Source organism: Rhinatrema bivittatum, chromosome 4 (genome assembly GCF_901001135.1).
Source record: "Rhinatrema bivittatum chromosome 4, aRhiBiv1.1, whole genome shotgun sequence".
In the NCBI taxonomy this organism is placed as follows: domain Eukaryota; kingdom Metazoa; phylum Chordata; class Amphibia; order Gymnophiona; family Rhinatrematidae; genus Rhinatrema; species Rhinatrema bivittatum.
The window spans coordinates 169,108,457-169,124,144 of record NC_042618.1 but is presented as its reverse complement, the minus strand read 5'-3'; the positions used below and the strand labels follow the sequence as shown (position 1 = coordinate 169,124,144).

The following is a 15,688-nucleotide window of genomic DNA, read 5'->3' as shown; positions in this document are numbered from 1 at the left end:
GTTTTGTCAAGCTACCAACTGTTTCCATTTCCCATCCCCCATATACTGTCAGTGGGAAGCTTGGTAACATGAATAAATAAGAGGGCAGCCAATAGGAATACATATTCATTCCTAAACTGACCTTAACTGACCTGAAAAGTGTCAAATTGTATCATTTTCAGTTAGTGCGCACTAACTCTCCATTAGTGCGCACTAACTCGAGTTAGTGCGCACTAATCGGAAAAAACGATTTTTAACGATTTTTTAACTAAAAAATCGTGCCTAACACGATTTTCTTGCCCTGCCACACGATTTCTATCGTTAAGACGATATGGAAAACGATTCACATCCCTAGAAGATACCAATTTTTCCTAACACACAATTAATTTTAGGAACAATAAATACAGCCTTCATAAACAAGTGTGACAGAGGTAACTTTCCTATCTATCTGTCTGTCCTGCTTAGAAAGCAAACTCTTCTCAGCAGGGATCATATCCTGTATATCCCCATATGACACTGCAAATGCCAAGCAGAACCAGAGGAGAGAGAAACAGCACAGAAGCAGTAGCCTCAGGTACACAAAGGCAAAATTAATTTATTTTTTTTGCCAAACCCAAGGTCTACTGCCAAGGATAACTGTGTAGGCCCTGACTTCCTGGGTGGGTACTGGACTGGTATAGCAGGACTCAAGGAAAGAAAGTTAATAGGTAAGACTAAATTACATTTCCTGGCCATCTTGCTCCACCAGTCCAGCCTCATGGGACATACCCAAGCTCATTCCAACACGGATGGGAAGAAGACAGAGCTGCTCTGAGAATGCCTGTCCCAAGGCTGTATCTCCCTTGGCCAGCAAATCTAATCCATGGAGTCTATGAGAGAATGTAAAGACCTCGTGGCTGGCTTACAGGTGTCCTGTGGAGCAGGCGCTGTAGAACTCTGCCCAAGAGGAAGCCTGAGCCCTCACAGAATAAGCATGAAGCACCTTCAGAACCTGTTGACCCTTCAACAAAGGCCGAGGGGATCATCTGCTTGATTTACATGGACAATGAGGATTCTGAAGCTGCCTCTCCCCATAAGGTCCCACTAAAAAAAAGTCTTATCAGTTTTCCAAAAAGGATTAGCCATCTTTTAAATAACTGAGAAAGGTTCAAAAAGCCTTTAATAAGGGGAGAGACTACCCTTACCATTACATTCCCCTTTATGAGACACTAAGAGAAACTGCTTATTTAACTGAATGCAAAAATGACCCTGGATAAGAAGGATGGCACTGGTTAAAAGTGACCAGCTCTGTGGAAAGACTAGAAGGGATCACTTGCCAATTAAGGTCCATAACTCAGGGCATAGGCCTCTAGGAATATCATCTTTAAGGAATATCCTTCAAAAATGCATGAGTAAGCATCTCAAAAGGAGGAGATGAGTTCTAAGAACCAGATCCAGATTTCACTGGGGCACCAGGGCCCTAAGGAGAAAACAAATACACTTAATGCCAAACTCCATATACCATGAAATAAGTGCAACTTGGAACCCCAAGGAATTAAGAGCTCAGCCCCTGTCAAAAACCTTTTGCAGGAAGATCAGCATTGACAGGATGTCTACCCACCAAGGTGAAATGGCCAGAGATTTAAAAGAAGCCTCAAGTGTAATGATACTTCAGCAGAAAGTCACTACTGAAGAATATTCTCTGAGCTAACAAACTCCTCAAGGGTTAGGCTGATAAGACAAAAAAAAAAAAAGAAGAAGCCAGTTCCTGGCATATCAGACTGTGAGAAAATCACTGAACTCTTCCTCCTCCCCCACTGGCAGCTGAAGACTCTGTCAGTCTTGGAAACTTGCTATTTGCCATTGGATTTAATCGTGGGGTAATCCCCATAATCTGTTCTGTTCAGGAAAGCTTCCAGTCTGAACTCACACACTCTGGGGACCAACTTATTCCTTTTAAGAAATTCAATTTAAACGTGACCTTTCTTTGCAATGTAAAGTCCTAAAAACCGCAATAAGTACTGCTCTGCCCACCAGAACTTGGCTTTTAAAGGCTAAGGAATGCCCGTGAACCTCATCCAAGGGGCTCAGGTCCTCAGATTGAGTGGTGAGCTGCACAGGAAGTCTAGTGCCTTGCCAGTCTCTGGGTTTCACTGCAGGGCTCGTTACCAGGGTAGACAGAGGCTTTCTGAATTAGGTGAGAGTCAGTGAATGGTTAGCTCAGGTGCGAGACTTATCCTATGGGTGTCCCTCCCCAGGATGTAGGAGTATCACCAGCTCATGGGTTCTGTGATGGCCTTTCTGGATCTAATTCCCTGGTGCCAGGGCTCACCTACGGTTTCAGATGTTTCTGTTGTCCTGCCAGATCCCCATAGTCAAAGCACAGCAGGGCGTCTCCCTTTTCCACTCAGTCAGGGATGGCCTCATTTGAGTGACAGGTTCCATGATCTGTCAAAAGAAATGGATCTGGATCCTACCAGATTGGTTGTGAGCAAGTCGGACCACCTGTCAGGTCCTGTCCAATCAGGCCCTAATGAAACATGGGAGTTACCTACCAGACACTGTTCAATAAGGCCTAAAAGGGAATCCGGGAGTCACGATCCAGGCCCTGTTCAACCAGGTCCTGTAAGGAACCCTAGGAGCTATGATCCAGGCCTGCTCCATTAGGGGAATAATTGTTGCTCTAGGAGTAGAAAACCTGCTCCACTAGGGAAGACAGCACAAACTGTTGGCCTGGGAGCAAGATCTACTAGGGATTGGGCCTGAAGGCTGGGGACCTGGGAGCTAAGACATCCTACTGCACCAGTCCAGCACATGCCTACCATCTGCTGGGAGACAAAGAAATACTGGCTATTGCTGGTACAGCACCAGCCTACATACCAAGTGATGTCGATACTGAAAAAGGATATGTCCTCTCTCCATCTGCTAATCGGAGAACCCACTAGTCTGGACTGGTATAGCAGGATAAGGAAAAATGTTTTAATATGCAAAATCCATACAAAATATACAGCAGTTATTCATAGGGGGACTTCTTTCCCCCTAAGATACTCTTAAGTGCCATATGATTTATAGAGGGATAAAATCTTCTCTTATGACGCAGAGCAATTTTTGGCTAATAGATCCTGCTTCCCGCAGACTGGAAAGCATGACTGACTTGCCTCATCTAGTAACCCAGGTTACTAATTGAAAAGATTTGTTTGTTTATTCCTGTTTAGATTTTGGGTATGGTGTCAACAACACTGATGGATGATTAAGTCCTGATAAAGTTGTCTATACCTCATTTTGCCTTTATTAGATGTCCATCTGCAGTATTATTTGTTTGGTTTGATGTATTTTATTCTTCTGATACTGTCTGCAAAGTGGTCTTGATAATGGTTTTATCTATTTTGTAAATGAAATTGACAAAAAAAATAAATCCTATAAAAAATATGTGGATAGGGAATGGCCCTGTGGCTCAAGCTGCAACACTTAGCTCAAATTTTCTGTCTGGCCTGGGAGCACTGTGGAAGTTGTACACAGGCTTATGGAGGATTGGGAGACAGCTGTCGCTACTGTGGTGGCCCACTGGCCACCAAGAGTTGCTGAGTATGTACCTTTACCAGCCCCCAGGCCAATGAGAGCCGCCCAAGCATGATATCCCCAACGGGAGAAGAGCAATAAAAAGGAGATAAATGCAAAAAAAATACCTAATTTTTGTAACTATTAATCTTAGAAACCCAGAACTAGATAAGCAACCACCTCCAGGTTGATTTTAATATTTTCATGCCCTACCACAGAGCAGAGCAACTAGAAGAGCTAGAGTGGAAGAGGCATAAACAATTACTGTCCAACTATGATATGGCAAAAAGAGAACATGAGAGGCCTAAGAACAGATAAAGTCACTTTAAGGCCTAGAATACAACCCATGAACCCTTAACTCTTAATCACAATTAAATCACACCTCTACCTCATGGGCAACATAGAAAGGACAGGACCAGACCAGTGACTCAAACAGAACTGAAGGTTGGGAATCCATGCACAGAAGATGCTTCAAGTGTCAACATTTTCTCCAGGTATTATGGGAACACCCCCCCCCCCCCGGCCATACAGAATTTCATGTCTATCAATAAACTGAGCTGTAAGGGTTAAGATGAATTCCTGTGCTGCATAATCTGAAAGAATGAAACCTGAATCCAGATGCCACTCGATTTCAAGGCTTGGCATACAGTAGGACATGGCAAGGAATCTGTATCCTCAGCTTTTCAATAGGCACCAAAAAGAGGCCTTTTATTGTAAAAAGTGTTTTTTTAATTCCCTTAAAGCGCTATATTTACAAATACATAGACATCTCTTATATATACACCTACATACATTGCACACCTAAGAGCAGCATTTAAATCTAACTGGCATTGTATCTCATCAAAGTTTAAATGTTTCCAACTGTCTCTTCACCTTATGGTTCTTATTTCCTATTTTTGCCTTACGTGCCAAGAAGGTAATTTTATGACAATCTGAGTAACTTGTGCATTTCAAAAACACAAAAGTTAGGCCAAATTTGAAGGCAAACTTACATGGGTAAATTTGCTTTGAAAATGATGTGAAATGATACGCACATATTAGGCCACACAAAGTTAGGCCTGCTCTTTGCAAGGTGTAACTTGTGCTAGTTAATTTACATGCATTTTATTTTATATTGATTGACATTTAATCATATACATGAATTAAAACCATGAAAGATGAATTATGAAGAAAAAGAAGAAACATACAAAAGACAGTATTACAAATCAAAACTTTGCACAGTAGCACTGCAGCCAATGAGGTTTAGCCGAGGCACGATTATTGCTAATTGAAATCATAATACATCTTCAGTCAATATAATCTTGAAGTAGCAAAGGAAAACATTTTTTAAAATGAAAAGTATATGCATAAATCTTAACCTTCCCCTTCCCCTGAAATACCTATATTTTGTGCGCATAAAAGTATGTATGAAATCAGGTTATGCACACAAAACTGTCTTATCCATGTAAATGACTTTGAAAATGACCCTCTGTAAAGCAGACGCAAGCCATTTGCCAATGGAGATAACACTGCAGCAGCTGCTCTCCAGAGACACAGAAGCCACGGACAGCAGGCAAGCATATGTACACAGAAAACACCTTGCAAATGCTAGATATCACAGAGAAGCAGGCAAGAGAATAAAATGGTTCTTTATTTAGCCAGAACCACCAAACAGAGTAATAAAAGTACTCTGGCAACCAATGCAGTTCCGTATTAATGAGCGGTTTTTTTTGTTTGGTTTTTTTTTTTTTTAACACGTGGTCAACTGTTCAAATAAGCACTTGCCTTATAACATTAATTAAGCTCCAAGGCCTGGTATATTTCATACTGTCCCTTCTGCATTAACATTAGGTATAAAATGGACTAAGACTAAGAATTGGGAATGGAGAAGCTCTGTAAGGATCCCGTCTCATACAAAAAGTCTGTAGATCCCTTTTGGGTTGATATGCCTGCACCAAACTCCCTTTCTCTGCTTTCTCTTTGAAGCTTTATGGTACATTCCAAGGATCAGAACTGAAGGAAATTAACTCCTGGGACCGATGCCCAAGGGAAGCAGCTCATGGAGAGCAGGGTATAAAAATAACCCAATTAGAATCCGTTGGTGAAAGCTGCAGCAGAGGATGAAAGCATTGCAAGTCAACAAAGGCAGACTTGCATCGCAAAATCTCTTAATTCATCTTGCACCTGTCCCGTTCAGATCAACCCACGAGCATAATGAAATACTCTGCTGCTGAAAACAATCAGTATTCCTATAAAAATTCAACTAATATATGTGCATCTGTAAATCACAGAATTAGAAGTCATCAAGTGACAAATGGAAGACAATTCTGGAAGGGAAGGGGGAAAGGGAAGCAATGGTGTCACTCGGAGATAAGAAAGAAAACATGTCACATGATTTCTTCTTTATGCATTCAGCTGCCTTCAAGCCACGGCCTTAAAAACATGGAATCAGTTTGAAGATGCTGAGGGCACAACACAAAAGCCACGAAAAATAAAAAGAGGGAGAAGCAAGCAGAGTTGCTTACCTGTAACAGATGTTCTCCTAGGACAGCAGGATGTTAGTCCTCACACATGGGTGACATCAGCGGATGAAGCCCAGCACGGAACTTTGATCTCAAAGATTCTAGAGCTTTCAACATGTCCTACTGAGCATGTGCGGCTGTAGTTATCACCCTGCCCCCTAGGCAGAGTCTTTCAGTCCATGATACAGATAATGCATAGAGAAACAAACTCTCGGGGGAGGCAGGAGGGTTTTGTGAGGACTAACATCCTGCTGTCCTAGGAGAACACCTGTTAAGGTAAGCAACTCTGCTTTCTTCTAGGACAGGCATGATGGTAGACCTCACTCATGGGTGAATATCAAGCTACAGGCTTCTCTGTGCAGGACAAAGTGGTAAGCCACAGTGCTGGAGCACTTCCTCTGTCCTTTCCTTGCGAGGCAGCCAACCCACCAGGCTGGAGAAGAGTTGGGTTCTACAAAAAAATCCAAGAAAAAAGAGACACACAAATCCCCATACTTAGCAGGGATACCTGAAAAAAAACCAAACTGGGGTCCGAGAGCCCTCCAGAAGAGCCAATCGACCACTGACAACCAAAGGACAAGGTATGACTGGTAGGCCGAATGAGCAGAAAAAACCCACGTCACGCTTGAAAGAACAAGCAGCAAACCACGGCAGAGTCTAGGACATAGCTGACTGTGCAGGACAGCATCAAGGGTTTCAGGGGATGAGAGACAATCCACAAAACCAACCTGTAGCCCAAAAACTCCCGAGCAGGGAGAAGATATAGTTCTGAAGCCCACTCAGAAGCACCAGTCAGAACAGGTTCATCTACCCTGTCCCAGGATCGCGAGGGGAGCAGGAAGGCCCTTTGGGCAACCTAGAGAATGAGAAAAAACTAAGGCAGTAATAGCCAGAGAATGGCAAAAATAAGTGGAAAAACATGATGTATCCTTCCCTGCAGATATACCGAGATATACCATGGGTGCCTTAGCTTTACCTCCCCCCTCCCCTCAACAATCCAATCAGAAGTTGGAAGGAGTGAAGAATGCAAGGAGGTAGACCAGAGGACTGCTGGGGCAAGCTATGTTCCAAGCTCACAAAAGTGTATGGCATGAGTCTTAAGTGCTCCGCTGCTGAAGGACCAGTATTTTTTATTCACAGGCTATTATGAGGGGCAGTAAAAGCAGAACTGAAGAGTTACCGAAAAGCTCTTTATCCTCCATATTCTACAAGAACTAAGGAAATAAATTACCTTCTAATTAACTACCTAAAGGATACAGCATACTGACCACCACTTCTACTGTATTCATATCACCTCCCCAAGGTTGGGATAATGATCATCATTTATACACTCATATTATGGTGCAATAACAGATCAGAAGATGTGAAGTCTTGTTTTAAAAAGACTTATCCAGAATATGAAAAGATGGGCAACCATGAATGATCCAAATTCACCATTTCACTGCAGGCTCATTTCCAAATAAAGAAGTTAAGCATTTTTACTTGTAATACTTGGGCTTCACGCTAAGAACTCTACCACTGAGCTAATGAGGTAGCTTCTTGAACAGAGCAGAAAGAAAATATTTATTACTTCTTCCATGTTACTCTTTTCTTTCCCCCCTTCTGCTTCACCGTGTCAGATACTGAACACAGGAAAATGTGAGACAGTGAAATGAGCAGGAGTGGGAAACAAGTGTACATGGTGATGTGGAAATGATTATTTCTCATTCTACAGAAAATTTGACAAACATTTACTGATCAGTGGCCACTTTCATTATGACTGAATGTATTCCCATATGCAAGTAGCTGCTTCTAAGAATGATACATGACTTCTCTATTCTCACCGTCGCCATGACCATGTAAACTCCTCTTCTCAAGTCAATACACTGGCTGCCCCGTCCACTTCCTTATACAGTTCATGTTTCTCTTACTTGTTCATGCATTCACTCTGCAGCTCCTCATTACCTATCTTCTCTTTCCTTGTGAACTCTGCTCATCTGGCAAGTTGCTCTTATCTGTGCCCTTATCTTCCACAGCCAACTCCCAACTTTATACTTCCACTTGCTGTGAAGTATGCCTGGAATAGACTTCTTGAGTCCGTGCGTCACATGCTCCCTCTCACGCCATATTCAAGCACAATTTAAAAACTGCTTCAAAATTCCAAGCATTTCTCTATAATAAATACACTTCCCACAGATTCTTGCTTGTCATGTATGTTTGTTTTGACTACACTGCAAGCTCCATGGAGCAGGAACAGTCTTTTATGTGTATCTGTACAGCACTGCATATGTCTAGTACTGCTTTAGAAATGATAAGCAGAAGCAGAAGAAGTAAAAGTAGAAGTAGCAGTAGTATAGATAGCCACATCCTTTTTGAGTCACTATTTCAAAAAATCACCACTTGCAAACCAAGGTGCAGTAATATTGCAACAGATAATGCTGGGTGGGTACTGTATTCTCAGCAGAAATGATGTAAATGAGGATTAGAGCAGCAAAGAACCTGTGCATTAAGAACTCCTTTTATTAAAAAGCATAGTTAATCAAAGTCCAGACTCTCTTGTACGCAATAACTTTTCTCTTAAAAATGCACTGATACTAGAGACAATATTCAGTCCTGTTACTGCTCGTGTACACTGTCACTGTAGATTCTTGGAGGAAAAACATCTGAAAATTATGAGCTTTATCTGAAATCGATACATTTTCCTATGAAACAAACGACTGCATTGACCTCTTGGTGCACGGTGCATTAGGCAGGGAATCTGTAGGCTGATAAGTGGAGAAGCAGCACGTTTCATGGGGAGGCAGAAGGCAGCTAAGTACTCCACAATTTGAGCAAAGTAGTGAATAAGCATGTATGTGTGTGCATGCATGTGGAGTGTGTGGTGGGAGAGTTGAGGGGTTGAGTAGAGAAAGGAATGGATTTCTATACACAATTTTCCCAAGATCTTTAGGGATGTGCATATAAAAAGAATCATTAAAGCAAAAAAAAAAAAAAAACTCTTCTTCTATCCAAACTAAGCCTTTTCTTCCTGATTAGGATCAATAATTAAAGCAGAAAAAAAAAAGCTCTGATAAACCAATACTGATAGAGTATCCTTGATAACATTACTCATGCTCACCTGTGTGCTATACATTGTTAATTCATTATTAGCCAACCTTAGCTGATAAGTAATTTTTTCCTCTCCAACTGATATTGAACTTGTTAGTACAGTGCTTTCCAATCAAACTTTAAATATGGAAACACCATGCTTAAAATCCCAAATATATCCTTCAACAGACAAGCATGGGTGATAATGCACACAGCAAGGACAGGCTAAAATATTAATGAATCATCAGAAGCTTAAGACTGATATGCTATGATTTCCCTCCTGCAAATTTTCACAGACTTCAATGGGTTTTTCCCGAATGAAAGTCATCTCTTATTTTTAATATGTGGATTTTTTTTTTTTACCTAACATAGTAACATAGTAATGACAGCAGAAAAAGACCAAAATGGTCCATCTAGTCTGCCCAGCAAGCTTTCCAAGGCAGTCACTGCTGTTCCGTGCACTACCCCCATGTTTCTCTTAAGGGTACCAGTCACTACCCCCATGGGTACCAGTCATGTTTCTCTTAAGGGTACCAGTCACTACCCCCATGTTTCTCTTAAGGGTAGTAACTGCCCCTCCGTGCCGGTTAAGCTTTATTATTTATTCCCATCCTCTAGCCTTTTAGGGATCCACAGTGTTTATCCCATGACCCTTTGAAACCCTTCACAGTTTTAGTCTTCACCACTTCCTCCAGAAGGGCATTCCAGGCATCCACCACTCTCAGAGTGAAGAAATATTTCCTGACATTGGTTCTAATTCTTCCTCCCTGGAGTTTCAAATCGGACCCCTAGTTCTACTAAATGGTTTCCAATGGAAAAGGTTTGTTGACAACCATGGATCATTAAAACCTTTCAAGTATCTGAAGGTCTGTATCATATCACCCCTGCTCCTCCTCTCCTCCAGGGTATGCATATTCAGGCTCCTCAACCTCTCTTCATAAGTCATTCGATGGAGACCACCTACCATTTTGGTCACCTTTCTCTGGACCGTCTCCTTTGAGATACGGTCTCCGGACCGTCTCCTTTGAGATACGGTCTCCAGAACTGAACACAGTACTCCAGGTGAGGCCTCACCAAGGACCCATACAAGGGGATCATTATTTCCATTTTCTTACTAGATATTCCTCTCTATGCAGCCCAGCATTCTTCTGGCTTTGGCTATCGCTGTGTCACACTGCTTCGTCGACTTCAGGTCATTAGACACTATCACCCCAAGGTCTCTCTCCTGCTCAGGCACAACAGCCCTTCACTCCCCAACGCATATAGTTCTTTCGGATTACCACCCCCCAGGTGCATGACTCTGCATTTCTTGGCATTGAATCCCAGCTGCCATATCTTTGACCACTCTTCTAGCTTCCTTAAATCCAGTCTCATTCTCTGTACTCCTTCCGGCGTGTCCACTCTGTTGCAGATCTTAGTATCATCTGCAAATAGACAAACTTTATCTTCTATCCCTTCTGCAATGTCACTCACGAAGATGTTGGCACTCCACTTAACACCATTCTCTCATCAGAGTAGGGTCCATTTATTATTACACATTGTCTTCTGTCAACCAGTTTGTAATCTATGCCAACACCTTGGAGCTGACTCCCATGCTTCTCATTTTGCTGATGAGTCTTCTGTGTGGGACCGTATCAAAACCTTTAGTAAAATCCAAGTAAATTACATTGAGCTCTCTTCCCTGATCCAGTTTTCTAGTCACCCAATCAAAGAAATCAATTAGATTCATCTGACAGGACCTTCCCCTGGTGAATCCATGCTGCTTTTGATCGAGCAACCCACCAGATTGTAGATAGTTCACTATCCTTTCCTTCAGCAGAGTCTCCATTAATTTTCCCAACACTGAGGTGATGCTAACTAGCCTGTAGTTTCCAACTTCTTCTCTGCTCCCACTCTTGTGAAGCGGGACCACCACCGCTCTTCTCCAGTCACTAGGCACTACACCCTTTTCCAAAGATCTACTGAACAGATTACACAGTGGACCCACTAGTACATCTCTGAGTTCCTTCCGTATTCTGGGGTGACCCTCATCAGGTCCCATGGCTTTGTCCACTTTGTTTTCTTAGCTCTTCCCATACATTATCTTCCGTAAATGTAGTTTCGTCTACTCCACCCCCTTCTACAGTCTTGATAAGTGATGGTCCTTCTCCAGGGTCTTCTTTAGTGAACACTGAACTGAAGTATTTGTTTGATATTTCTGCTAATTCATCATCTCTCTCCACCCATTGATCCTTATCCCCTTTCAATTTCACTATACCACTATGTACCTTTCTCTTTTCTTTGATATAACTGAAAAATGTTTTGTCACCTCGCTTTATCTCCTTGGCAATCCTTTCCTCAGCCTGACTTTTTGCTTTCTTGATTACTTTTTTCATCTCCTTCAGTTTTGCCAGATAATCCTCCCTGTGTTCCACTTTTTGGGATTCTTTATATTTCTTAAAAGCTGCTTTTTTTTTTTTTTTTTTTTTTTTTTTAACTTTTATTACATCAGCCACCTCCTTTGTGAACCAGATTAAATTGTAAGTTCACATACCTTGTTGAAGACCCAGATCTCACCATTAACGGTTGGCCGGGGGACACCATGTCCATTGTAGTGGAAGAGAACCCGCTCTTCCTTAGCGTTGCGGCGTAGGGAGGTGCACAACTTCTTAACTTCATCCACAGTAGGATCCAGGCTCTGTTTGTATCGGGCCTATAAAAAAGGAAGAACAATTGTGAGATATGATTGAATGGCACATCAATGCAGAGGCAATCAAGACAAAGCATTTGAGCAAGGCAGGCTCCAGGAAGGAGGGTGTCAGGTGAGGCAGAGGGGATGGAGTCTGACTAGAGTACCACCTTTGGGGATGGAAATTAAATACATTAACAAAATGTCTGGATTATTCACATCTAAAAGGGATACACAGTGAACCCACATCTGAATCTAATATTTTTTTTTTTTTTTTTTTTTTTGCTTCTGTAGTTAAGTGCTTAGAAAAACTCACACTGAGGGTAGAAACTGAATTTTAAAGCTCATCAATTATTTCATAAGAGATGTCTATAGAAACTGTCAGTTTTTACTGCAACTGACCTCAAGCTGGAGTCAGCTGATTTCCATTTCTCAATACCTAGTGCACCTTTACTCTAAGTAAAATTATAAGAAATGCTGCAGATCAATTCCTCTTCCTCTCAGTCCATGTGCAAGGTCTGAGATCACTGCAGAGAGAAGAGGCTGAGAAGGATTGGAGCAGTGTAACCATTGCTCTAATACATCTGTGCACATCACTGTAGCATCTGAAGAGGGGTCCTACAGTCTTGAAAGCTCACACACGTCACAGCTAGATAATTCTTGTGCGAGTCCGGTAAACACAGCCTGCAATAAATTCAGCACTCACCAGCATGGGAAGAACAATTCTTGAATTTAGTAAGATCAAGAATGTGTCTGGTGTTACATTTTGAACATAAATATGTATCTCTAACCATGAACCCCAATCACTTTGCCTAGGATATGTTCCCAGAAAGTAGTTATTTTAAAAATATGGTGATGACAACTAACCATGACTTCAATGGAGACTGACAATTGAGATGCATCTAGCCAGGGGTGGGCAATTCCAGTCCTCGAGGGCCACAAACCTGTCGAGGTTTTAGGATATCCTAATGAATATGCATGACATAGATTTGCATACAACTGAGGCAGAGTGCATGCAAATCTCTCTCATGCATATTCATTAGGGATATCCTGAAAACCAGACTGGTTTGTGGCCCTCGAGGACCGGAACTGCCCACCCCTGATCTAGGCGAACTTGATTATCATGGCACAATCAAAGATATACTTCACTCAATAGCCTATATACTCTTTGAAGAATATGCTTTGGTTTAACGAAGACCTAATGCAACTCTGACATCTCTACAAGCACCAATAAGAAATATCCAGGGAGTATCATAACAGCAGCTATATCCTCCAGAGAAAACATATGTAGGCTTTTTATAAGTACTCTGATAGCTGCTGAACACAATCTGTGTACTATGTATCCGGACATGTATTTTGAAAGTAGGTTAGTATTTCTGTAGCAAAATGACATCTCAAGGTGCTGAAAAGTTAAAACTAGTCTGACCTGATAGTAAAATTAGTCTTACCATTAGGAAGCTATAGGAATAATTATTTAAAAAAAAAAAAAAAACCTTAAAAAAAAAAACCTTAAAAAAAAAACCAAAACACTTTTTGTAATTGATCTGGTAATTAAAAATAATTTTGTAATTGTACGTATTGTGGGCACTCTGGAAAGTGTGGAAAAGAAAAGCTAAAAAATGTAATCTATCTTCAAATTCAACACCATCTACTAAAAATAAAAAGTGCCAGGCTTCATAGCTTGCCTTTTCCAGAAAATCTTCACAAGGCAAACTAGGACAGATTTATGCAAAAAAAAAATCTCCTTTAAAAGGATTAAACACCAGAAAACTGTAAACAAATTTGCACGTTTTAATTTGAGAGATTTTCTAAAAGCCATAAACTTGGCACTAGGCAAAAAGAAGCACAAACACGCTGCAAGAGACTGCCCAGTCCATATATCTGAAATACAACTTTCCTTCTTTTAAGCCTCTATTCTGCAAAAGGCAAGCAAAAAATTATACAAAGGAGAAAATCTGAGCTGAATATACCTCAAGCTGCCTCTAACAGTGATTCTGCAGTATGAAAAAAATAAATAAATAAAAAGACTACATCCCTGATATTCGGCCCTTTATGTGGGTCAAGGAATTCTGCAGTACAGCAGCCCAACTGACTGCGGTACATGCATTCTCTCTATAATTTGCTACTGTGTGGTGGTCATTGTGTTCATCATGCTCCAAAAACATTTTTGTACTGCTTTTTCAGGACATTTAAATGACTGATTTTGTTTCTTTGATGTGACTTTCCCACCAAAAACAGTGCCTAACTTTAACTGAAGATGAAGCACACTAGAAATTATTTTCTCATGAGAACCAAAGATGACAATTTCTGTGTGTTTCCTGCACATAAGCCCAGTCACGTGTAAAACACTCACTGGATCACTATCTGACCTGCTGTAAAAAAAATCTGACCTGTTGTAAACAAAATATACATGTTCTATTCAGAGCTAAGAAAAGGGGCGTTCCTGATGCAGGGGAAGGCTAGGGGAGTGATCACACAAGTAGATGTCTTTCTCCCGTCAGTTCTGACAAGCCCTTACAATAGAAATCTATATTCAGCACACGGCTAAGAAACCCATTATGAGGAACAGTTTAACAAAGCAGCTCTAAGGCCAAGAAAAATTCTGACTGCCATGCCAAAAGTCGAGATCTTGTCCTCAAACTCAGAGATTCTTGTAGCACGAAGTATTTCTATGGCATGCTTATTATCCAAGATGCATCACAGTGGTTATTCATGAGAGCCAGAAAGAAAGAATGAACAACAGAACTGAAAAGTAGAGTATTGGGTATCTGAAAATGGGCGAAGGAATCCTCTGAGCCCTGCAAGGAAGGAAGCCACATCTATACAAGCTGCAGAGATCACACAGCAGATCTAATGGATTAATACATTGTATGCACATCTGTGAGGTCTTGAGAAGATGTGCATCCATTACAAATTCTCTAAACCACTGGGTATATTTATTCAGTACAGATTTTTATTCATGTGATAATACTGTATTATATAAATCATGTGTTTTACATTTCTCAACCTTCTGGAGTGCAGCAAATGCAGAAGTGGATTTGGGCTGGACAGTAGTAAATAAATCAAGTACAATCAGCCCAAGATGTATGTCTCGAGGGGGAACAGTAAATGATTTTGCTATTTAATAGCTGCTCAGTTGTGTTGTTACTTGGATGCCCTGAGTCATGTTTCAGAAGATTTTGTGCAAACAACTAGAGCAAAATAATCTAGACGCTGTATAAAAATTTGTATTAAAGGACACTGTCAGGATCTAAGCCCAAAGGCCTCTCTCTCCCTGGGGGCGTGAGAGCCAGCGATAGCTCTATTTATTTCACAGCTTTATTGGACACCCTTCTAGGCCCTTATTGAGACCTCCCAAACTGGTGCACAATAAATCACAAAACAAAAACAAACTAGCCCTCAAACAATGAAAAACAAATTGACCAGCACCACCAACTCCACACAGAGCATCCCCCAACTGCTCCTGCAACCAGTCTCCAACCTCACCTCACCTCCCCACACATAGCAAACGCTCGAGAAATATCCAGGCTTTGAACCTTTAGGTCTCTCACCGTTCAGAGCCCACCCAGGGCTAGTCTAGCAGTACTAACAAGCCGCACACTGGTTTACCACCAACAGGTTCAGTCCAGATTAAAGTATCGACAGATAGATGTATCATTCCAGTTTCAGAGTAAGCTACTGGGTTCCCAGTGCAGAACCAGGTAAGTCTTCAAGTTGCCAGGAACATCTTTCCGGTTCCCAGCTACCCCTTTTAAAGGTCAAAGACCTAATCAGGTTTCCTCAGGGGTGTGGCTATTGGCCCAGGCATCAGAATCATTCCCTTTATTATCTCGGCTTTCCTAGGGCTGAAACTTTAGCCTAGTGGCCACAGCAACGGTCTGCTTCCCCAAGCAGCCCCAGTTCAAACCTCACCAGTTGCCAGTCCTTGCAGACAATG

At 41.5% G+C, this 15,688-nt stretch overlaps 1 protein-coding gene across 2 annotated transcripts in view; it reads right to left on the bottom strand.

Moving 5' to 3' along the window:
- Window positions 1-15,688, bottom strand: part of RPTOR (regulatory associated protein of MTOR complex 1) — a 699,963-nt gene that overhangs the window by 422,840 nt on the left and 261,435 nt on the right. For both annotated transcript variants that reach the window (XM_029599200.1, XM_029599201.1), the window contains exon 4: window positions 11,617-11,775. In XM_029599200.1, coding sequence (XP_029455060.1) covers window positions 11,617-11,775 — 159 coding nt within the window. The remainder of the gene's footprint in view (window positions 1-11,616; window positions 11,776-15,688) is intronic.